Here is a 26,086-nt window from a genome sequence, read left to right as displayed (position 1 = left end):
CCTGCCTCCTCTGAGCTCCTTCAATGTACAGAACCAAAAGGACCTCACCACAGTGAACAAAAGGAAAGCACTCACTTGCCTGTACTCATGACACTTACATTTGGTTATAAATCTCTATTTACCAACATCTCCCAGATGTTTAGCCCCTGCTGTTAAGATCTGAAGCCCTTTCTTGACCTTGAATGCATTGTACTTCACCTGACAGTTTTCATTACATGACAACAACCAAGCTAAACAGAACTTTGTCTAAACATTGTTTGATTTTTTTTTCTCTCCCAGGTGGTCTATTTAATCATAGATGTACTGAAAAACCAATTCAGACTTGCAGGTAACAAAGAGTTCATGTTGACTTCAGATTATCTTTTTTTTTCTAAGGAAACAAGGCTTTATTACTATTTCTCTCTTATAAGATGAGTAAAATGCTTGATTCTTTCCAATACCTCCAGGTAGCAGAAAGGGATCTGGGGGTTCTAGTCAACAAGCAGCTAAATAGGAGCCAGCAATGGGCCCAGGTGGCCAAGAAAGCCAATGGCATCCTGGCTGGGATTAGAAATGCTGTGGCCAGCAGGAGCAGGGAGGGGATTGTCTTCTTGGACTTGGCTCTGGGGAAGCCACACCTCAAGTACTGTGTTCAGTTTTGGGCACCTCAATAGAATAGAGCTGTGGAGGTGCTGGAGGCAGTGCAGAGGAGGGCAAAGAAGCTGGGGAAGGGCCTGGAGAATAAATCTGATGAGGAGAGACTGAGGGAGCTGGGAATGGTTAGTGTGGAACAGAGGAGGCTGAGGGCAGAGCTCATGGCTGTCTGCAGCTACCTGAAAGAAGATTGTGGAGAGGTTGGTGCTGGTCTCTGCTCACAGGGAATTAGTTATAGAACAAGAGGAATGACCCCAAGCTGTGACTGGGTAGGTTTAGGCTGGACATTAGGTTAAACTTTTCCATTGCAAGAGTGGTCTGGCATTAGAATGAGCTGCCCAGGGAGGTGGTGAAATCACCAACTCTGGATGTGTTTAAAGGTGGCTTGGATGTGGTGTTTGGGGGTATGGTTTAGGGTGCACCTTGTAGAGTAGGGGTCTAGGTTGGACTTGGTGATCCTGAGGGGCTTTTCCATCCTGAATATTTCTGTGATTCTCTGAAGGTTCTCTCTAAAATGTGCATTATTACTCTGTGATTTCAAATGGTATCGAATTGACACAGAGAGGTCTTAATTGAAAGCAAACAGAATCAAAGCCCTGTTTGTACTTTGATTTTAGCATGTCTCCTGAAGAGAAAATGAAGGGCCTTGCACAGGCAAATTAAGAAAACAGTAAAAGGAAGCATGGACATTTCAGCATTGCTGGGTTTGTTGAAGCTACCATAAATCTGGCACTGTGTAGACATTTTCATTTGATAGTTGTGACATTTAAAGAAGGCTTAGAGCTGGCAAGGGCTTACTGGGTTTTTTGCTCCCCTAAGAAATATTCTCAGAGTCAGACATTTTTGGGAAACAAAAAATCATCTCTATTATTTAAAAACAGTCCTGAGTGTGTGTAAGATCACTCAGATCTTGGACACATCAATTAAGGGTCTTGGACACACCAATTAAAGATCCTACCTGCTCTCTTCTCCTAAGGTCATTTGGAAATGCAGTTGATGTGCTTAAGTCACAGAATCACAGAATGTTAGAGGTGGGAAGGGACCTCCAGAGATCATCCAGTCCAATTCCCCTGCCAAGGCAGCACCACTCAGGGTGCTCCACACAGGAATGCATCAAGATGGTTTGCAAAGCTTCCAGAGAAGGAGACTCCACAACCTCTCTGGGCAGCCTGCTCCAGGGCTTTGTCACTCTCACTCTAAAGAAGTTTATCCTCCTGTTGAGCTGAAGCCTTCTCTGTTCCAGTTTGGATCCATTGCTCCTTGTCTAATTGCTGCTGAGCACCAACCCTGAATGTGTTTGAAGGTCATTTGGATGTGGTGCTTAGGGCTATGGTTTAGGGTGCACCTTGCAGAGTAGGGATATTGGTTGGAGTTGGTGATCCTGAGGGGCTTTTCCTGTATTTCTGTGATTTAATAAGTTTCTAAGTTGATTTGGCTTCGGTGTGTGGAAGAGGGAGTTTGGGTTTGGGTGAGGGAGGAGGTTTATGATCTCTTTTAAAAGAATGTTAACTATATTGATGTGATGAGAAGAGATTGAGAGAAAACCTAAGTGGGAATTGATGCAAACACAACATAAACAGAATTAATCTAACCCTCATCCTGCTGCTTGGCCAGGCTGGACTATGCCAATGCACAGGGGGACAGTCAGCATAGCTCAGCTGATGCAATGTGATGCACTAAGGTGCAACGATGCAAAGTCTGCGCTGAAGAGGAGCGTCAGGGTTAGGTGCCTGAGGTTCCAAGATTCCTGCCTTTTTCCTGATCTTTGTTAGTCTTTATGCAGTTTTCATCCTTACAGAGATGCTTATTCTAAAGTTCCTTCATACATCATAAGGCAAAATCTTTTTACTTCAATGGCAAAGCTCTCTCTGGTATCAAGAGCTGAACCCTGGGTAAAACCAAATGGTTATTCAGCTGTAATTGAGCAACATCTGGGATGGAACACAGCAGCTAACATTACTGCTGCAGACTGATGTATGGATGGAAATGCACAACTGAAAGCACAAGGGAATTTTGGATAGATGGAAAATAATCATCCTGACTAAAATCTGGCAAACTCCCTGGAGGTAACTCCCTTATTCAGATGAAAAATGCAGAGGATTGTTTACAATTGCTCTGGATCTCCATTACATCTGCCACCCAAAAGACATGTCCAACAGCTGACAGACCTCTAATCTCTTGCTACTGAATAAATAATGCTCCTGGAGGCTTTTTTCACTCTTTCAGTGAACAGGGAGTTATAAACACAATGGCTGCTATAGAGGCTGAGGCTGTGGCACTGCTGGCTGGGCTGTGACCTTTGGTAAGATCACACAGGCTCATAGCACAGGTTTAGACAGAGCTGCATTTCAACATTTAAAGATGAGTCTGCACATCAGAACAGAGAACTTGGAAACTAGAGAGAAGCTCCATTCTCATGCTTTCAAGCTGTCAAGCATCTGAGATCAACACTTAAAGATTTTGGCTCTACTCATTTGTCAGTGTGAGACTGACACAAAGCCATAACTTCTGTTTGCATAAACCTCATCACACACAAATTCTAGAATCACACAACTGTTACAGTTGGAAAGAACCACAAGGATCATCCAGGTCAAACATCACTGTCATGGGCCTCACACACCTCACACTAGAGCAGGTTGCCCACAGCCACATTCAGCCTGGCCCTAAAAACCTCCAGGGATGAGGCTTCCACCACCTCCTTGGGCAACCTGTGCCAGTGTCTCATTGCCTTCAAGCTAAAGAACTTTTTCCTAACATCCAATCTGAATCTCCCCCTCCTCCAGCTCAGATCCACTCCTCCTAGTTCTATTACTACTGTCACTTGAAATCAGCCCCCAATGTTGAAGCATTGAGCAACCTAAAAATCAATGAACTTCATTTGAAACAAAATCTTTTTGAAGGAAAGCTTTAACCTAACGACTCAACTTTCCACTTCTCTTCCCTGGCACAACTGACCATGGAATTTGCCCCTACTAAAGAAGTGCAGAGCCTGAACTAGGCAAACAACATTGTGATGGAATGCAAAGATGTACACATGGGGTTGCTTTTACGACCCTATTTAAGAAGGAGCAAATTTCCATCACAAACATCTGCTGTTGTTTCCATCACAGCACTAATCACCACACTTGTCTGCGTTTTCAGCAAACCAATTCTAGAGAAGACAGAAAGGCTTAGCCCTAGGAAATGTCAAGAAATATCAGAGGAGAGATTAAGTGCAAAGGGACGTTCACATTTAAAAAGGGAAGAGATTACATACCCCTCTCCACCAATTCTTGTTATCTTTAGGCGAAAATCAACAGAGTTCAGGCTGGGTGGCTTCCATTTCAAGATATCATCACACCGACCAGGCCTGTATTTCTGAGGAAAATGAAAAAGCAATTTAATTATGCTGATTGGGGTTTGCTGCTTCTCCAAGTTACAATTCAGCATCTCAGCCTGCATTAGCTGTCCCAAATGAACCACAGTACTTAGCCACCGAAACGACGCGTTCCATTGCCACGGAGGTGGTTGTGCTTCACTACTCTATCTGCTGCTGCCCCTGCAAAGTGCCCAGCTCCAGCTGGAGCCAAGCCTCTGCCTGCCATACACAGCTGAGAAGGGACAGGAACAGCAGCACCTTCAGTTGGCTCCTGGCTAAGGGGAGAGATCAGGGCAGAACATAAGCAGCAAAGTAACAAAAGAAAAGATGGATGGATAGGTGAATAAATAGATAGATAGATGCATGGATGGATAGATAGATGCATGGATGGATAGACAGATGCATGGATAGATAGATGCATGGATGGATAGACAGATGCATGGATAGATAGATGCATGGATGGATAGACAGATGCATGGATAGATAGATGCATGGATGGATAGACAGATGCGTGGATGGATAGATAGATGCATGGATGAATGACAGATAGAAGATGGATGGATAGATGAATAGACAGATGGATAGATAGATAGAAGATGGATGGATGAACAGATGGATTGACAGATGGAGCGATAGATAGAAAATAGATGGATAGATAGATGGATAGATGCATTGACAAATGGATAGAGAGATAGAAAATAGATAGAAGATGGATGGATAGAAGATGGACAGAAAGAAGATGGATGGATAGATGGATAGACATTTGGATAGATAGAAGATGGATGGATAGATGGATAGACAGATGGATAGATAGAAGATGGATAGATGAATAGACAGATGGATGCATGGATAGATAGAAGATGGATGGATGGATGGATAGATGGATAGACAGATGTATGCATGGATAGATAGAAGATGGATGGATGGATGGATGGATAGATGGATAGATAGAAGATGGATAGATGGATAGACAGATGCATGGATAGATATATAGAGAGATGGATGCATGGATAGATGAATGCATGCAAGACAGACAGAAGATGGATGGATAAACAGATGGATAGATAGAAGATGGATGAATGGATAGATGGACAAATGGATAGACAGACAGATGCATGGAGAGATGAATGCATGCAAGACAGACAGAAGATGGATGGATAAACAGATGGATAGATAGAAGATGGATGGATGGATAGATGGACAAATGGATAGACAGACAGATGCATGGAGAGATGAATGCATGGATGAATGGGCAGATGGACACGTGTAAGTATAGAACATAGAATTGTTCTGGCTGGATAAGAACTTCAAGATGATCCAGTCCAGCCATTCCCCAGCTCTACCAATGTCCACATCTATGCATCTTTTAAACACCTCCAGAGATGGTGACCCAATCACCTGCCTGGGAAGGCTACTCCGATCTTTGGTAACTCTTTCAGTAAATATCCAATCCACATTCCCTTTGGCACAACTTCAGGCCATTTCCTCTCATCCTATCTCTTGTTACCATGAAGAAGACACTGATCCCCACCTCACTAGAACATCCTTCCATGTCCTTGTAGATCACAGCAAGGTCTCCCCAGACTGTTCTTTTCTCCAAACTAAACAACTATATGTATATATAAATTAAGATTTATACACAAACACTGATACATGGAACATTTATATCCATTTATATCCACTTTTACCTTATATATACATATATCTACATAAAAGATAGATTTAATATCAATCTCATCACTTCTGACTCATTCCCTGAGTTATCCATGCTGTTGGCTGACACAACATGAAGAAGCCTGCAGTCACCATGCTGCCAGCTATCAGGAAAGCCCATCAGAAACACACTCTTTCATACCAAAGGGATCCAGTTATGTAAAGATTAAAGAACATCTTTACCATGAGGGTGGTGGAGCACTGGAACGGCTTGCCCAGGGAAGTGGCTGAGGCCACATGCCTGGAGATAATCAAGGCGAGGCTGGACAGGACTCTGGGCAACCTAATCTAGTTGAGGATGTTCCTGCTGACTGCAGAAGGGGTTGGACTGGATGACCTTTGCAGGCCCCTTCCAACCCAAACCATTCTATGATTCTGTGACATACAATGACATGAAGAGCAATGTGCTCTTATGGCCAGGAAGGCCAATGCCATTCTGAGATGGGTTAGAAGGGCTATGGTGAGTAGGGTGAGAGAGGTTCTCCTGCCCCCTCTACTCTGCCCTGCTGAGGCTGCATCTGGAATGCTGTGTCCAGTTCTTGGTCCCACAGTTCAAGAAAGACCTCGGGGAACTGCTTGAGAAAGTCCAGTGCAGAGCCACAAAAATGACAGAGTGGAAGATCTTCCTTGTGAGGAGAGCCTGAGGGAGCTGGGGCTGTGCTGCTGGGAGAGGAGGAGCCTGAGGGGTGACCACAGGGATGGTTATAATGATGTAGAGGGTGAGTGCCAAGAGGCTGGAGCCAGGCTCTGCTGGGTGATGCCCAGTGACAGGACAAGGGGCATCACCCCTTGGTGAGTGGAAGTTGAGGCAGAATAAGTTCCATAGAAACATGAGGAGGAATTTTTATTCCCTGTGAGGGTAACAGATCACTGGAAAAGCCAGCCCAGGGGGGTTGTGGAGTCTCCCTCTCTGGACATATTCCAGAGCTGCCTGACTGTGTTCCTGTGTGATCTGCTCTGGGTGATGCTGCTCTGGCAGAGGGGTTGGCCTGGATGAGCTGTGGAGGTCCCTTCCAGCCCCTGACACTCTGTGATTCTATACTCTTAGCACATCTGTCATGACAAAGGCGAAGAATTAAGCTGATTAGGGGAAAAGTAAAGGACTAACTTAGAGATGCACTGAATGGGAATTTTTGACTGTTACATATCCACAATGATAAAATTTCTCTGCAGCTGCACCTGCCAAAAGCCCCAGGGATGTGCAATACCCTTTGGCAGCGCAGCCACCACCAGCAGCACACTGCAGCTGCACCAAGCATCAAATGCAAAACTCAGTGATGCTAAAACTAACAGTTCTAGAGCTGAAGTGACAAAAGCAGCTGAAGACTTTCCTTGTTTCTCATATATGAGCAGAAAGTTGTTCTGCTGTAAGTGCAGCATCTCTTGCTTATCATTTGCCAGTGCAAAGCTGGTGTGTGACTTCTGCTAGACGCTACGTACAGGCAAGCTTCGCATCACTGAAACCTCAATCAGCTCCAAACATTTTTAGCCATAGATCTGCTACCCAGGACAAAAATAACCTGACTAAAAGCTGCTTCTGCAATTTGAATGTGGCTGGGTAGAGTGCAGCTTATGTTCTGTCTTCATAATGGTCCTCAGTTTCACAGAATCATACAATGTCAGGGGCTGGAAGGGACTTCCAATGTGGTACTTGGGAATATGGTTTAAGGGTGAGCTTTGTAGAGTAGGGATAAGAGTTGGACTTGGTGATCCTGGGGGTCTTTTCCAACTAGAATGTTTCTATGATTCTGTGATTCAAAAGTTCACCCAGTCCAACCCCCCTGCCAGAGCAGCATCACCCAGAGCAGATCACACAGGAACAGATGCAGGCAGCACTGGAATATCTCCAGAGAGGGAGACTCCACAACCCCCCTGAGCAGCCTCTTCCAGGCTTCTGTCACCCTCACAGGGAAAACACTTTCCTCCTTTCTCCATTGAGCTTCCTCTGCCTCAGCTTCCACCCAGTGCCCCTTGTCCTGTAGTGGACATCACTCACCAGAGCCTGGCTCCAGCCTCTTGGCACTCACTCTTTAGAGCCCTTGTTTGAGAGGGACAGCTTCAAACATTCTGCTCTGGTTCCCATTCAGGGCACTATAAACCCATCTCAAACATCTGCAGTAGAGTCCTCTGCCCAGCTTTACTATTTTAATCATGTAGGGCTCTGCACTGAATTTCTCCACAATCTTCTCCTCAGCATGTGAATAAAATGTAAATGATTTATCCTTGTCATTACAACAACACACAAGAGTTGCTTCTGGATCCTCTTATTTGTGCCTGCTCCCCTTCCACATGTTCTATCAGAAGATCATCCAGTCCCCACCTATGTAACACCAGCAGCCAGTTGAAAATGCTGTTAGCTCCTGCACCTCTCCAAAATGGGATGTTTGCCCATCAGAGAATCAGCCAGGTTGGAAGAGACCTCCAAGATCCATACACAAGCCCTAAAATCAGATATTAAGCTCCATGTGACAGAGTTTCTAATTTACTGACTTGCAATAACCTTCTGAGCAGGACTAGTGCAGTATTTACACTGAGAGATTTATTAATACCTGCTCAAGTCATCAAATTCTTTTAAAGCAGTAGGTCATATTTTCAAGATCTTCTGACTAGACTCAGCCTAACTGACTTTAGAAACAACCTCAGCTGATTTAATATGCAGCTCCAAAACACCCTTTAATATATCATTCCAGGGAAAATGAAGAGAGGCTGCTCATCTTCCAAGACAGAGGAGATTTGCACTTTAGATACAGAGATGACAGAATCACAGAAGCATTCAGGTTGGCAAAGCCCCTCAGGATCACCAAGCCCAGCCCAGAACCCTGCTCTACAACGGTCACTCTAAACCACAATTATACAAGTGACAATCTGTTATTCAGCAGCCTTCAGCATCTCTAGCTCCCTCCAGTAAGACCATGTCAACCTCTGCTGGCATGGTTGACACACTCCTATGTGCATGGAAATCCACCCAGCTCAGAGGCTAACCTTTCACATGCTCCTGTGTGCATGGAAACCCACCCAGCTCAGAGGCTAACATTTCACATGCTCCTGTGTGCATGGAAACCCACCCAGCTCAGAGGCTAACATTTCACATGCTCCTGTGTGCATGGAAACCCACCCAGCTCAGAGGCTAACCTTTCACATGCTCCTGTGTGCATGGAAATCCACCCAGCTCAGAGGCTAACCTTTCACATGCTCCTGTGTGCATGGAAACCCACCCAGCTCAGAGGCTAACATTTCACATGCTCCTGTGTGCATGGAAACCCACCCAGCTCAGAGGCTAACATTTCACATGCTCCTGTGTGCATGGAAACCCACCCAGCTCAAAGGCTAACCTTTCACATGCTCCTGTGTGCATGGAAACCCACCCAGCTCAGAGGCTAACATTTCACATGTGCAGTAACATATTTTTCTCTCTACATACCTGACACCTATCTACATAGAAACTGGTGTTCTGTTTTATTGCTCAGACATCAGTCTTACAAGGACTTAATGTAATTCTCTACATTTAGCATCAACCTTTACTGATCCAGACAGAAAAACTCACTTTACAGCTCATCCTTTTTTCATTCTCCTTCTCCACATCATGTCACTCCCCTCCCTGGTGAAGACCGAACCATCCCTTGAGGATGACAGAACACTGGAACAGGCTGCTCAGGGTAAGCTGTGGAGTCTCCCTCTCTGGAGATATTCCAGAGCTGCCTGGATGTGTTCCTGTGTCATCTGCTCTGGGTGCTGCTGCTCTGGCACAAATGGTTAAAGTGGATGAGCTTTGGAGGTCCCTTCCAGCCCCTGACATTCTGTGATTCTGTGACTCCTATTTTTTAACCAATTCCTTATCTGGGCAAGAACTTTCTAAGTCTAGGGAAATGGAACAAAGCTGGAAACGGATAGATTCAGACTGGATGTTAGGAAGAAGTCCTTCAGCATGAAGGTAGTGAAACCCTGGAATGGGTTGCCCCATGAGATGATGGAAGATTCATCTCTGGAGGTGGTTAAGGCCAGGCTGGATGAGGCTCTGGACAGCCTGATCTAGTGTGAAGTGTCCCTGCCCATGGCAGGGGGGTTGGAACTGGCTAATCCAACCCTGACTGATTCTATGGTTCTGAGTCTCACCTCTGCTTTATTTTCTTCCAGAGTTTCTTTGGAAACACTGACAAAGGCTTTCTGGCTTGTTATTCTTCCTGCAGGGAATACCAAACTGAAATGGTTTTGGATCTCTTGGCTGGAGAGGCATCTCATTTTCCCCAGCTACATCTTTACTGAGGTATGAACCACTCTATTGCTTTTGTGTTCTCTACTCCTTTGTCCAGCACAGACATGAAGCTTGCTGACCTAAACTTCTTGCCCAATCTTCCACAACCACCCTCATTTTTTTCAGCTGCACTGTATTTACTATCCTCCCAGGCTGAGGCACTAATTCCCTGTAGGATCTACTACAGGATGTTTTGCACCTCTTTTTTTCTGAGACAGAGGAGTTACACCCTCCTAAAAGTCATTTAAGAAACCAACCTCACAACAGACAGGAGCAATTATTGCAAGATCAGTAATGGAAAAGCAATGTTTTGACAGGCTGTATCTGCATACCTGTAATTGCACTGCTGGAGCCACAGTTTTGACACGAGTTTAATTATAAAATTAATTGGTTGGCTTGCTTGAAGGGGAGTGGGGGAGGATTTGTTCTTTACAATGGAGTTATCTTTCTTGCCTTTACCTCTAGAAGCAGCAGAGTGTGAAACAAGCCTTGGGTAGTAATAAAAAAGAAGAAAGACTATCTCTACCACAGTTCAAGTTGGTCAAAGAGATCCTGCCTAGAAAGCAACTACAAAATACACTTTTGCTTATTACACTTGGTTTTGGCCACTGCCAAACAACATCACTCTCACTTTCTTCACAGCAGCTCACAGGATGCTAGGGGTTGGAAGGGACCTAAGGAGATCATCCAGTCCAACCCTCCTGCCAGAGCAGGACAATCCTATCTAGCACAGATCACAGAGGAACACATCCAGACAGGGCTGGAAAGGCTCCAGAGAAGGAGATTCCACAACCTCTCTGGGCAGCCTGTGCCAGGGCTCTGGGACCCTCACAGTAAAGAAGTTCCCCCTTGTGTTGAGGCAGAACCTCTTTTGCTGCAACTTACACCCACAATGCACACAGTGGTTCTGCTACCACTGATCACCTGGTAAAGTTAACAGGTAACTTAGCCTTACCTTTCCAAGTTACAAAGGCTTAGATAAGCAATGAGACTTCAAAGCTTTTATCAAGAACAAGTTTTGCAGCCCTCAGGCTTCTTCTATTGCTACAAAAGACAGAAAATTCATGGAAATTTAGCTTAAAATGAGAATTCAGCCAAAGGCCAAATTAATAATCCTTGAGAAAGAGATTCCTTGTGGTAATGAGTGCACACAATACAGCAGCAGTAAGTTCCTGAGTTTGAATGCTAAGTGCTAAATCAATTTCTTTAAGCATGAGCTGCAGCCAAAAAAGAACTCTGGTTGTTAAGTACAAGAAAACTTCACCTTTGATGAATCACTGCATACTGCAGACCTGCTCTGCCTCAAGTTATTCTCTCTTCTAATTCCAAAACAAAATGTGAAGCAATCTGTCTGAGATCAAACTACTCCCTAGCATTTTAAATATAGCATTCATAGCAGTGATATCCTTACCACCACCCCACAACCAATATGCATGCATGGAACTGCTTCTAGGACATATTGGTCCCACTGCCTCTCAAACTCTAAGTTCATGCTTCTGCCTGAAAGCTTTCAAGCTTGTCAAACTACAGGAATGAGAACTCCACATCAAAAATGTGCACTGACATACCAAACATGGGGTCTAATAGCTTTCAAGGATTTGATGTGATGGCCTTCTCAAGTGCCTTCCAACCTAAGCATGAGCTGGAAGGGACCTCAAGGATTATCCAGTTCCAACCCCCCTGGCCATGGGCAGGGACACCTCACACTAGAGCAGGCCCTCACCAGCAGTTATCTCCTGCTAACCTATAAATCTGCTCCTCTTTCCCACTCCTCATAAAGGTTAAATTGAGCTCTCTGAAGACCTCTACTTAATTGAGGCCTCTTAACATCCATGGGGGCTGCTGCCGCCCTGCCCAGGCTTGCATTCAGCTGTGTAAACATAAAGACAGAATGATTAATCAAATTGTGTTTTTATTCCCTTGCACTGCAGGCTCTGGATCGTTTTAAAAGAACCAAAAGTATTGATCATAATCAATTATTTCAGGCTAGACCCTACAGAGAGATGAGTCAATGAAACAGAAGTTGCTACTACTGTTGACAGATTATCTGAGTAAGTCACACCAACGGATCAAGAAACCAAAAAGATGAAAGGCAATCATTGACTTAATTGTATATTCATGGATTTCTTTCTGAAGGCTGCAAACAATTACTGGGCTCATTGAGGCAGCTCTGTTGCATGCAGGATGGAGAGACTGGAACGATAACGTTTATATAAGCTTATCATTCTCATTCAAATTACAGCACACCTCTCTGAAAGACCCCAGGTGAATGAAGAAATCACCACATCCATCTAGGGAGGTTGCCATGGTCATTTATTACACTTGTGCTTACAACTGTATGCTTATTTCTGCACTCAAGCCTCCTGAATGCCTGACTGAAGCCTCACTGTCCATGTAATTACTTCCCTTTTTAAAGAGCAAATGACTAAGCCTGACTCTCCCTGCATGGGTGATTTTCCAGTTGGCCAGTGTACACATCTTCACAGTGTAACTTCACAAAAGCCTTTAGAAGAGGAGGCAACAGAAATGAACTTACTATAGCACTATTCTCTTCACTGCCTCTGTATACAAAAGCAAGTGTATGGCAGCTTTGTATTCCTCTGTGTTACAGTGAGAGCTGGGGATAACTTAGACTCATAGAATCAGTCAGGGTTGGAAGAGACCACAAGAATCAGCCAGTTCCAAACCCCCTGCCATGGGCAGGGACACCCTACCCTAGAGCAGGCTGCACACAGCCTCATCCAGCCTGGCCTTAAGGATGGGGTCTCAACCACCTCCCTGGGCAACCCATTCCAGGCTCTCACCACTCTCATTAGAGAGACTTGCTGAAGGATTTCTTTTCAGACTCATGCTTTTTGCCTGGCCTTAATACATTTACTCCTAGACACCCCACATGTAGATGTATTTAAGCACCATCATAAGACTCAATGAGCTTTGGGGAAATCAGGGAAGTATGTTGGAAGAGTCAGAAACAGTAACAATGTGACCCTAAGTGCACACACACAAAAACACTGCAAATGCTGTCATTAAAACACTTAATTCTATCAGTCCTCCTTCATGGGAGACAGAGACCTGCCAGAGAGAATCTAATGGAGAGGCAGGAGGATGATTTGGGGACTTGAGCATCTCCCCCGTGAAGAGAGACTGAGAGCCCTAGGGCTGTTCAGTCTGGAGAAGAGAAGCCTGAGAGGAGTTCTCATCAATGTCTATCAATTTCTGAGGGGTGGGGGTCAAGTGGAGGGGGCCAAGCTGGTTTTGGTGCTCAGCAGCAATTAGACAAGGAGCAATGGATCCAAACTGGAACAGAGAAGGTTTCAGCTCAACAGGAGGAGAAACTTCTTTGGAGTGAGGGTGACAGAGCCCTGGAATAGGCTGTCCAGAGAGGTTGTGGAGTCTCCTTCTCTGGAGCCTTTCAATACCTGCGTGGATGCACTCCTGTGTGGAGTAGCCTGGGTGATGCTGCCTTGGCAAGGGGTTTGGACTGGATGATCTCTGGAGGTCCCTCTCAGCCTCTAACATTCTGTGGTTCTCTGATTTATCAGTGACAAAAAAACAGACAAGAGAACGAAGCAAAAAGACCCAAACACAAGAGTGTAGAATCTATTTGAGGTGATATCCCATTAGCTCTTCACCTGTGACTCTCAGTTTAAGTGCTCTGCATTCTGCCCCTTCCCCGCTTCCTTCCCCAGTTCCAACACCTGCTCCTTGTCCCCATACTCCTCACAGACCATCACTGCAGCACCCCCTGTTCTGCCCCAGGTATTCTACTTTCTCTGCTTGGTAAAAGGCCAAGCAAAGGGGAATGTGACAGCAAAGGTGTCTTGGTCCTCGATGGGTAAATGTGATTAATGCTTGTCCTTGCTGTACAGGAGCAGGACAGAAGAAGCAGAGCTGGACAAAGTAGATATGCTAATCTGATCCACAAAGCTCCCTGCTTCAGGAGAAAAAACAGAGCTTTTCTTCTTGAAGTCTGAGGCAAATAAGTGATTTGAGAAGACTGCTTTGAGAGTGGTGGCCTCATCCCTAACTTCCCTTGCTGGAGGTGAAGGCAAAATCTGTTGTACACTGTGGCATTTATGGTGTTTGGTGGTGAATCAGCTTCAGAGATCATCCATCACATGCACAGGCAAAGCTACTCTGCATGCATGCTGATGACCTAGGAGACAAAGGAGAGTAAGGTGCAAGAGCAGAAGCCTGCAGGCTCAAATCACACAGGGTGTGTGATTAAATAGACCAATGCCCAGAAAAACTGACTAAATTAATCCCTTGATCTGCAGCAGAGAAATGGAAAATCCACCAGGACAATACTATCTACCAAGAGCAAATACTATCAGACAGAGAAAAGGATTATTTTTTTCCTCCTGCATTAAAACACCATTTTGGCTACTTAAAATACCCCCAAGCTGGCCAAACTGATTATTTGTCACACACCAGAATCTTTCTAGAAGCCAAGACTTGCCAGATACATTTCCCATATCTCACAGGAAGAAACTGAACTCTTAGAAAGTTTCTCACTGGGGTGTGAGCATGTGAAGGGTCTCTAGGCAACCTGCAGACACTGGTCACATTAGTTTTCACCTGGCTGTACTCTTTGAGTACCATCACTGTCCCTGTCATCAATGTCTTTGTGTCCTGTCCTCACCAGAGAACCATAGAAGAGTTTGGGTTCAAAAAGGACCTCCAAAGGCCATCTAGTTCAACCCAATCTGCAGTCAGCAGGGGCATTCTCAGCTAGATCAGGCTGCCCACAGTCCTGTCCAGCCTCACCTTGAATATCTCCACAGAAGGGCCACAACCACCTCCCTGGGCAATCTGTTGCAGTGTTCCACCACTCTCATGGTGCAGAACCTGTTCCTAACATCCAATCTCAATCTGCTCTGCTCTGGTTTGAAGCCATTGCCCTCCTCCTGTCCCTGCAGCCCTTTGCAAACAGTCTCTCTGCAGCCTTCTTGCAGCCCCCTTCAGGCACTTGCTGTTAGGTCTGCCCAGAGCCTCCTCTTCTGCAGGCTGCATACCCCCAGCTCCCTCAGCCTGTCTCTTTAGCAGAGCTGCTCCAAGCTCCTGAGCACTTTGTGGCCCTTCTCTGGACCTGCTCCATCAGCTCCATGTCCTTCCTGTACTGAAGGCTCCAGAGCTGGATGCAGCACTGCAGGTGAGGTCTCAGCAGATCACAGTAAAGTAATCCTTGGTACCTACAGCTAAGCAATCCTTGGTACCTGCCTTTATTGAAAATCCAATGGGTTTTTAATCAACCAATCCAGCAACCAAAATGCCCCAATGCAACATCTCTTTCCTAGGGCAATTCTGGTACCGCTTACAAAGTACTACTGGGCTGTTCATGGTATACATCCAAAGACTTCAAATCCAGCTTCACAAAGAAACAGCTGAATCACAGAGGGAAAAAAACACAACCTCATTCAAACCTCCACCATAATTCTGCAGCTTAGAAAAAGCTGTTTAGCCTTGTAAGAGCTAATGAGACTAATGTGAGCTAAACCACAATGGTCAAGGATGAGAACTTTCCGACTCGTTTCCAATTACAAATGTTCACTGTGCTTGCTCCCAAGAATAAAAGCATTTTAGTTTGGAGAAATTCAGCCATATTAACAGAATGTTTGATACCTGTGAACTCAGTTGAGAGCAATTGTTTAGATTTCTAGAAGATCTTTGCTTAAAAAGAAACAACTGATGGGTTTTGATTGCATAGGAACAGCTATTTATATGCAGGGCTTCCAAGCCTGCAAAACTGCATTAAGCAACTGGCACTGAACTGAATGCTCATTATTTCAGGAGGTGGAGAAACATACTTGGGTGCTTAAAAAATGCATTTAGTGGAAGGACAAAATGATTATAAGAAGGCAGTCAAATTATGAGATGCTGAAGCTGAGGACAGCAATGTGCCCGTGTGGGCGAGAAGGCCAATGGGATCCAGGGGTGCATGAAGGTAAGTGTGTCTAGCAGATGGAGGGAGGTTCTCCTTGGAATCATAGAATCAACTGGGTTGGAAGAGACCTCCAAGCTCAGCCAGTCCAACCTAGCACCCAGCCCTGGACAATCAACCAGACCATGGCACTAAGTGTCCCAGCCAGGCTTGGCTTCGACACCTCCACCACCTCCCTGGGCAGCCCATTCCAATGCCAATCACTCTCTCTGGCAAGAACTTCCTCCTAGCATCCAGCCCATACCTCCCCTGGCACAACTTGAGGCCTCATCTGGAATACTGAATCCACTTCTGGGCTACTCAGTTCAAGAGAGACAGGGATATACTTGAGAGAGTCCAAGGGAGGGCTACAAAGATGCTGAAGGGACTGGAGCACTGCCTGATGCGGAAAGGCTGAGAGCCCTGGGGCAGTCCAGCCCAGAGAGGAGAAGGCTGAGAGGGGATCTAATCAATATCTATCAATAGCTGAGGGCTGGGGGTCAGGAAGGAAGGGACAGGGACAGCCTCTGCTCACCTGTGCCCTGGCAAAGGACAAGGGGCAAGGGATGGAAATTACAGGACAGGAAGTTCCACCTCACCATGAGGAAGAACTTCTTTACTGTAAGGGTCCCAGAGCCCTGGCACAGGCTGCCCAGAGAGGTTGTGGAGTCTCCTTCTCTGGAGCCTTTCCAGACCCACCTGGATGTGTTCCTGTATGACCTGAGCTACATGCTATGGTCCTGCTCTGGCAGAGGTCACTTGCAATCCCTAACATCCTCTGATAAGATGATTCTGTAAAACACCACCAAAACCACACCAAAACCCAAAAGTTCTTCTCTTCCAAAACTCTCTTCTAAGTAACAGAAAACAATAAATGCTGCTTTCTAATTGCTGAACTTGAACAGTAAGTCCTCACAGAACAGCAGCTTTTTGCCTGGTTCAGTAATTTGATCACAATCCAGAATCACACTGATGTTCAATAAATATTTGATCAGCTTCAAAATAAGGTTGGAAATGAATTCCAAACATTATACAATGTAAAGCAACTCTATAGCCAGCAACTCTAGAGACTTGAAAAGACAGGGAAAAAACAGGTTCCTTGGCTAAACTCCAGTAATTTAGTGTCCACAATTAAGCCAGCTCCTGATAACAAAGCTTTAAATAACTCACTGCTTGACAGTGAAGACACTACACTGCTTTAACTTCATGTAGTCACAGAATCACAGCATGTTAGAGGCTGAAAGGGACCTTCAGAGTTCATCCAGACCAACCCTCTGCCACAGCAGCATCACCCAGGGCAGTGTGCACAGGAATGCAGCCAGGAGGGTTTGGAGAGTCCCCAGAGAAGGAGACTCCACAACCTCTCTGGGCAGCCTGTTCCAGGGCTCTGTCAACCTCGCTCTGAAGAACTTTCTCCTCCTGTTGAGCTGAAGCCTTCTCTGTTGCAGTTTGCATCCATTGCTCCTTGGTTTATTGCTTCTGACCACCAAGAGATCAGCCCCCTCCACTTGACCCCCACCCCTCAGCTGTTTGCACACATTGCTCAGATCCCCTCTCAGCCTTTTCTGCTCCAGACTCAACAGCCCCAGGGCTCTCAGGCTCTCTCCACAGGGGAGATGCTCAAGTCCCACAGTCATCCTCCTGGCTCTCTGCTGGACTCTCTCCTTCAGGTCCCTGTCTCTCATGAACTGGGAAGCCCAAAACTGGACAGAGCATTGCAGCTGTGGTCTCAGCAGGGCAGAGTAGAGGGGGAGAAGAACCTCCCTGGCCCTGCTGGCCACACTTTTCCTGATGCAGCCCAGGATGCCATTGGCTCTCTTAGCCATCAGGGCACATTGCTGGCCCATGCAGGACTTTCTCCACGGAGCTGCTTTCCAGCTGGGCAGCCCCAACCTGTACTGCTGCCTGCTGCTACTCCTCCCCAGATGCAGGACCCTACACTTGTCCTTACTGAACTTGATGTGGTTTGCCTTCACTCAGCTCTCCAGCCTGTCCAGATCTCATTGTATGGATGCACAGCACAGCAAATCTGGCTCAAGTCTTCCATTCTTACACTCTTAAAAGTGAAATAAAATTAACACATGTTCCAAGACACAGCAACTTGGGTGTGTTCTGGTATTCCTTTCCTTTAGAGAGCTAACAGGACCAGGTAGGAATGATAGTTTTTAATGCATTAGTATTGGTTAGCCACAAGTAGCAGTTTTCCTTGTGAAAATGTTACTGATTTGCCTCCAATGAAAATGTGGCTCAAAGCTATGGGAAGCAGCAAGGAAATGGTTATAATCAAAACTTCTTCTGACAGATTAAGGCTGAACTGCAACAGCAGACTGCAGAGCAAAACATCCTCCTAATGTGCACTCATTTAACTAGTGTTAGATTCTGGTTTATGCCTAGGATTTTAATACTGCAATGCAAATCAGGTTGAGGAGGTTAACCTGCATGCAGAAATTAATCTGTTCATATTTGAATAGGTATTTCTCAAATGCCTTTATGAAAAGTGCCTCTGAACTTCACGTTAATACAATATTTATATTGGAGTTCTTAGGTAATTATTGGGCTAAATGTCTTCTGCTTTGCACTTTAATTTAGCTTTATACCTCCAGCTCCATTAAACATCTTGTTTCACAACTACACTAATAGCTTCCCTCAATATTCCATTAAGCAAGGAGAAAAAATAGGAGGAAATTTTCTTCATAACTAATGTCATTTACATATTAATCCTATTAATATTTGATAAATGAAGTTCAGCTTGCAGCCAAATATCCATGTTTATAGGAATCTGAATGTAGCAGCCACAGAAGAACTCATTGCTCTTCCCTGTCACCTCCTCCTTCCAAGCACATTAAGCAGCAGAAACCTATTCTCCATCACTTCTCTTTGTATTTGTCCTTTCACTTAGTATGGTGACCTGGAACTAGAAGCCACAGTAACTCACAGAATCATGGAATCAAGCAGGTTGGAAGAGACCTCCAAGCTCAGCCAGTCCAACCTAGCACCCAGCCCTGGCCAAGCAACCAGACCATGGCACTAAGTGCCCCAGCCAGGATTTGCTTCAACACCTCCAGCCACAGCGACTCCACACCTCCCTGGGCAGCCCATTCCAATGCCAATCACTCTCTCTGACAACAACTTCATCTCAACCTCCAGCCTAGACCTCCCACAGCACAACTTGAGACTGTGTCCCCTTGTTCTGTTGCTGGTTGCCTGGCAGCAGAGCCCAACCCCACCTGGCTACAGCCTCCCTTCAGGTAGCTGTAGCGAGCAATGAGCTCTGCCCTGAGCCTCCTCTTCTCCAGGCTAAACAGCCTCAGCTCCCTCAGCCTCTCCTCAAAGGCCTCTCACCAGCTTTGTTGCCCCTCTCTGGACATATTGTATGAACCTTATTCTTTATGTCTTTTTACAGCCTAAATCTTCTCTCACTTCTCAAAGCTTTGTGGCCTCAATTTCTCTCCACACCTTCCATCCTTTCATTTTCACTACCTCTGTCCCAATTCCAGCTTAAGTGTAGTCACTTGAATTTACACCAGAGAGGGAACTCAGTCTTTCAGAGGACTTAGGTCTTTGTGGATGGTTAGTTGGTGATCAAAGGCTCCTAGAAATCTCACAGAAGTTGAGTTGGATCAGCAGGAAGTATTCAGTGCTTGAAGTCTGACAGCAGAAACATCCCCAGTGTAACAAAAGAATCTCCATGAACAGAGCAGCAGTGCTCTTGGCTGACTCACTATGATAATCTGATTTGGGAGTTGGGTCATTTATCAGTATTAAAGACCACATTTGCAGGAGCTACAACCTGTAAATTTAAGGCTTCATCATAACATTGCCTTTGTTGACATTTTTCTTAAGCTATGATGAAAATCAATATGCCAGGAATAATTTCTCAGCAAATCACCTTACAGCTCATGAAGATTACTGAAAAATGCCAACCCTAAACAGAAGGATGCAAAAATATATTTCACAGAATTGTCAGGGCTGGAAGGGACCTCAAGGATCATCAAGTTCCAAACCCCTTCTGCCATGGACAGGGGCACCTCACACTAGAGCAGTTGCTCACAGCCATGTCCAAGCCTGGCCTTAAAAACTTCCAGGGATAAGGCTTCCACCACCTCCCTGGGCAACCTGTGCCAGGCTCTCACCACCCTCATGCTGAAGAACTTCTTCCTAACATCTGATCTAAATCTCCCCTGCTCTGGCTTGGATCCATTCCCCCCCAGTCTTATTATTACTTGGCACCCTAAAAAGTCCCTCACCAGGTTTCTTGTAGCCCCCTTCAGATACTGGAAAGCCATAGTAAGGTCTCCTGGGAGCCTTCTGTTCTCCAGACTGAACAACCCCAACTCTCTCAGCCTGTCCTCACAGCAGAGCAGCTCCAGCCAAGGTTTTGATTTCCAAATGCTTCTTAAGGACTGCCAACCTTGAAAACCAGAACAAAGCCTTACAGCAAGAGGCAAACAAAGTGCTGCAGCTTTCAGCTAATCTGAACATAAGGAGAGCTGTACAAGTACAAACTAAGCAACTGCAGCATGCTGGTCTCAGACGTAGTCTAATTTCTCTCTTTAATTCCAGAGCTAAAAAGCCCCTAGAGCTGAACAGATATGCATGAAAGATGGTGCACAGCATTGCCAGCAGGATATTTTTCCCCCCTCCTCCATGTTGCCAAACTCCAGTTCCACAAAATTGTCATCAAGGGCCAGCTTATTACATTTTACAGGGCCACAAATCTCCTTGAATTAAATATTAATGAGTCTTGCTTGGAATATTGAATCCTGTGCTGCGTTATAAGGAACAACAGGACCCTGCCTTTCCAACCAACATGTTCTAAGGTATGAAAATAGAAAGGGATGCATTTTAATCATGTTGAATTCATCATTATCTGTATGCATTAAACCAGCAAGCCTCGTGTTTTACATCCTTAGTTTCACAGGGAAACACACATAAAATAGGGGAGTATGATAATATAATAGCCAGCAGAATTCAGCATGTGCTTTGCAGTGCTTTTACTCTGCAAGCAGCAAGCTGGCGTGCTTGGAGATGCAAAGAAGGGAAGTGGAAACAAAAAGTACACTGGGAAAAAAATCAAGTCTGTATTTTCTCTTTCAAGTTTGCCATAAGACAGAGCTAAGGCTGCATTTTCAAGAGAGTCATTTGGATAATGAGAAAAGTCCCTCTCTAAGGAAAAAAAATAGCCAAAGGAGAAAATGAACAGTTCCTGCCTGCTCTTTGTGTGAAATGAATCCTTGCAGCTCTGACTTAGAATCACAGAATCAGTCAGGGCTGGAAGGGACCTCAAGGATCATCTAGTTCATAGCACCATAGGATCAGTCAGGGCTGGAAGGGACCTCAAAGATCATCTAGTTCATAGCATCATAGGATCAGTCAGGGCTGGAAGGGACCTCAAGGATCATCTAGTTCATAGCACCATAGGATCAGTCAGGGCTGGAAGGGACCTCAAAGATCATCTAGTTCATAGCATCATAGGATCAGTCAGGGCTGGAAGGGACCTCAAGGATCATCTAGTTCATAGCACCATAGGATCAGTCAGGGCTGGAAGGGACCTCAAGGATCATCTAGTTCATAGAATCAACCAGGTTGGAAGAGATCTCCAAGCTCATCTAGTCCAACTTATCACCCAGCCCTGTCCAATCATAGAATCAACCAGGCTGGAAAACACCTCCAAGCCCATCCAGTCCAAACTATTACCCAGCCCTATCCAATCACAGAATCAAACGGGTTGGAGAAGACCTCCAAGATCATCCAGTCCAACCTAGCACCCAGTCCTGTCCAACCAAGTAGACCATGGCAGTATCTTCAGTTCTGTTCACATACCTCATAAAGAGAAGGGAGAAGTTGCTTTTCTACACTCTTGGTATATGGAAGTAGTGCTGTGCTCTGTACTTTAAACAGTGGTGCTGATTCTGTTCCAAAAACTCAACTAGATCCTTCCAAAGGCATTTCAGTACTCTGAAAAAATGTCCTGGAGTTTGCAGAAACAGAATTTATCTGATAGCTTCTCCTTTGTTTTTCTGTTGCTCCTTTTCCTCAGAACAGCCATGTCCCTAAGACACACATTTTAATTGCTCTCCTAAGTTAAAAGTTCTCTCCAGAGAGTCCTGTGTTGCATAAATCACTTTCAATGGTTGGGTGGACACACAGATATATGATTTTCCTGGGATTTCCAGTGATCACTGTTTGGAAACAAGCAACCTACTGCTTGTCAGCTCCAACTTGTCAAAACATTCAGAGGGATTTAATAAGCATACTAATGGTGTCCTCAAGGAACAATTCCAAGAGCACAGAGTATCTGCACTTTGGAAATCTGGGATTTCCACTTAAGGCTTCTCCTTGTTTTCCCTTCTGTACCAAACTAGCAGGAGAGAGACATTTTGCTGGAGAGAGACTGTTTGCAAAGGGCTGCAGGGACAGGACGAGGGCAATGGCTTCAAACTAGAGCAGAGCAGATTGAGATTGGATGTTAGGAACAGGTTCTGCACCATGAGAGTGGTGGAACACTGCAACAGATTGCCCAGGGAGGTGGTTGTGGCCTCATCCCTGGACATATTCAAAGTGAGGCTGGACAGGGCTGTGGGCAACCTGACCTAGTTGAGGATGTCTCTGCTGACTGCAGGAGGGTTGACTGGGTGACCTTTGGAGGTCCCTTCCAATGTAGAGCATTCTATGACCAGGCCCAGAGAGTGGTGGTGAATGATCTTTGATCATGTTCTGTGATTCTGTGATCCACAACCTCCCTGGGCAACCTGTGCCAGTGTGACCACATTCTGTGATCCATAACATCTCTGGGCAACCTGTGCCAGTGTCTCACCACCCTCACTGGAAAGAACTTCTACCATTTGGGTTAAATCTCCCCTCTGCCAGTTTAAATGAGACAAGATATCAGTTCCAAGTAATATCTTTTCAGGCAATCAGACTCAGGATGCTGACATCTATTCAGACAGACAGAAAAAAAGCAGACAGATTAAACAGTTTTGGCAAACAGCACATGTATTTGCATCTCTAAATCTACTAGAGGATCAACAGCTGCTCTACTGCCTTACTACATTCAGAGCTAAAAATCACTCATAACTGCTCCACTCTCTTTTTGGCCATTTGCTGTCAAGTGTGTCCACAAGAACTTTGTACCTGTAAGAAATGTTCAAATCATAGAATCAAGCAGGTTGGAAGAGACCTCCGAGATCATCCAGTCCAGCCTAGCACCCAGCCCTAGACAATCAACCAGACCATGGCACTAAGTGTCCCAGCCAGGTTTTTCTTGCACACCTCCAGCCACAGCCACTCCACCACCTCCCTGGGCAGCCCATTCCAATGCCAATCACTCTCTCTGACAACAACTTCCTCCTAACATCCAGCCTAGACCTCCCCTGGCACAACTTGAGACTGTGTCCCCTTGTTCTGTTGCTGGTTGCCTGGCAGCAGAGCCCAACCCCACCTGGCTACAGCCTCCCTTCAGGTAGTTCTAGACAGCAATGAGCTCTGCCCTGAGCCTCTTTTTCTGCAGGCTGCACACCCCCAGCTCACTCATTCTCTCCTCACAAAGCTGTGCTCCAGGCCTCTCACCAGCTTCATCATCCTTCTCTGGACACCTTCCAGTACCTCAACATCTCTCTTGAATTGAGAATCCAGAACTGGATACAGCACTCAAGGCGTGGGCTGAATACAGAGGCAAGATAACCTCCCTTGTCCTGCTGGCCACACTGCTCCTGAGCCAGCCCAGGATGTCACTGGCTCTCTTGGCCACCTGGGCACACTGCTGCCTCAGCTACTACCTACCAGTACCCCAGGTCCCTTTCTGCCTGGCTGCTCTCAGCCACTCTGTCTCCAGCCTGGAGTGCTGCTTAGGGTTGTTGTGGGAATTATCTCAGGTTCTCAAAGAGTAAGGGAAAAACCAAGAAATTCTACTCTGTTCAAAAACTCATCACATTTTTACCTAGGAGTGTAACAATTTTCATTAGATGAGCCCTAATTAATTTAACTAGACATTATTTAATGGTGCCTAAGTTAGCATTTCTGTTGGGTTTGTTCTCTAAGGAAAAGGCTGTAAAAAGCAAATCACTTCAAGACAGCAAAGACAAACTTGAGTTGGTCTAAAATTTTTACACAGAAAAACTGCCAAAGAAGCACTGTGCATTGCTAACAAATTGGAGTATGTTCACAAAGCATATGATAGACTGGTGTATTTGAGATATGGCTGGTTATTGAAGAGATGAATTGCAAGGAACATTACCATGGAGATGGACTATAACAACTATTCATAGGCAGGAAAGAGTTGTAAAGCTCAGTGGCACTTCAGGAGATTGACAGCCAGCTCTCTGTTGAAGGAAAAACCACAACAGCAGAGAAAGTGCACAGTGACAAGACAGCAGCATCCTCTGACACTGCTAACCCAGCCTAGCACAAACCTTCCTCTTGCACAAGAAATCACATTTAGAAAAGAGCTGTTCTGGAGATACAAGAAAGGTTTCAGTTGTGTGTGTCAGCACAAAGGCTGATGAAAATTGTTCTCTCTGGTTTCTCATCTCTAATGCTGCAAACTCAAGAGGAGAAAAAAACCATTAAAATCAAGCAGTCTTAGCACTATCACAGAACCACAGAATCAGGCAGGTTGGAAAAGACCTTTGAGATCATCAAGTCCAACCTATCACCAACACCATCAAATCAACTAAACCATGGCACCAAGTGCCACATCCAGGCTTTTTTTAAACACTTTCAGGGACAGTCATGTCCCCAGGCAGCCCACTCCAATGCCAATTAGTCTTTCTGCAAAGAGCTTCTTCCTAACATCCAGCCTAAACCTGCCCTGGCACAGCTTGAGGCTGTGTCCCCTCCTGTACTTCACTGCCTGGGAGAAGAGCCCAACCCTACCTGGCTACAGCCTCCTTTCAGGTAGTTGTGAAGAGCAATGAGCTCTGCCCTGAGCCTCCTCTTCTCCAGGCTGCACACCCCCAACTCCCTTAGCCTCTCCTCACAGGGCTGTGTTCCAGGCCCCTCACCAACCTTGGTGCCCTTGGTGGTTTGGGATGAGCTTTTACAGTTAAATTCAGTGATTTTGGATGAGCTTTCACAAGGACAGAAAACAACACAGCCTGTTATACAATGGGAATAGCACAGATAATTAACAGGCAACCAAGCATTGCAGATCACCACTAAGTCTGCTAAGGCAGGGGAAGGAAGATGCATTAAAAACTCGTGCAATGTTAGTCAGTAACAAACCCCTGCTCATTACTCTCCTCTCATTTTAAAGGATGGAGAGTCATGTGTTAAGTACTTCAGACAAAGCTGGTGAGGGGCCTGGAACACAAACACTATGAGGAGAGGCTGAGGGAGCTGGGGGTGTGCAGCCTGCAGAAGAGGAGGCTCAGGGCAGAGCTCATTGCTCTCTACAACTACCTGAAGGGAGGCTGTAGCCAGGTGGGGTTGGTCTCTTCTCCCAGGCAACCAGCAACAGAACAAGGGGACACAGTCTCAAGTTGTGCCAGGGGAGGTCTAGGCTGGATGTGAGGAGGAAGTTGTTGGCAGAGAGAGTGATTGGCATTGGAATGGGCTGCCCAGGGAGGTGGTGGAGTCACTGTCCCTGGAGGTGTTGAAGCAAAGCCTGGATGGGGCACTTAGTGCCATGGTCTGGTTGACTGGCTAGGGCTGGGTGCTAGGCTGGACTGGATGATCTTGGAGGTTTCTTCCAACCTGGTTGATTCTTTGATTCTATTCTTTAAAAGAACACTTCTCTTGGAAGAACAGAGCTCAGCAGCTGCCCTCCTCCCCTCTCTGGAAAAATCCCAACCCCACCCAGCTGGACCTCATTCCTCATCCGAAATAAGACCACAGAGAAGCACCAAACAAAAATCAGCCTGAGCCAATGCAAAAACATCACAGAGACAGAAAGATGGAAGAGAAGAGAATAAATTCTGAGACAAGCTTTCCACAGATGCTCTAAAAAACCCTATCTACTTCCTAGCTGATGCCCACTGAAGCCTTCTTTCAGGCAGCTCACGTAAGAAAATAACTCCCACGTCCTTTCGCCAAGCAAGGGAAAATCATAGCTCTAAGGTAGTGAGCAAGTCAGTTATGAAGAGACTTCTAGCATAAAAACTTAGTCTGAGACATCTAAGCAAAGTTATGATTTACAAGGCAGATACTAGAAGTAATTTCACTGATGAGTGGGCATAGATCAGGGAGCTGATTCTGCCACTGCGAGATAAGA

The 26,086-nt window shown here is 45.6% G+C and overlaps 1 protein-coding gene across 2 annotated transcripts in view; it reads right to left on the bottom strand.

Annotated features, from left to right (window-relative positions):
• RNGTT (RNA guanylyltransferase and 5'-phosphatase) overlaps positions 1–26,086 on the bottom strand; it is a 188,583-nt gene that overhangs the window by 67,037 nt on the left and 95,460 nt on the right. For both annotated transcript variants that reach the window (XM_064169255.1, XM_064169256.1), the window contains one exon: positions 3,890–3,990. In XM_064169255.1, coding sequence (XP_064025325.1) covers positions 3,890–3,990 — 101 coding nt within the window. The remainder of the gene's footprint in view (positions 1–3,889; positions 3,991–26,086) is intronic.

Source organism: Pogoniulus pusillus, chromosome 31 (genome assembly GCF_015220805.1).
Source record: "Pogoniulus pusillus isolate bPogPus1 chromosome 31, bPogPus1.pri, whole genome shotgun sequence".
Lineage (NCBI taxonomy): Eukaryota > Metazoa > Chordata > Aves > Piciformes > Lybiidae > Pogoniulus > Pogoniulus pusillus.
The sequence above is the reverse complement of the archived record's forward strand: the minus strand, read 5'-3'. Positions and strand labels throughout refer to the sequence as shown.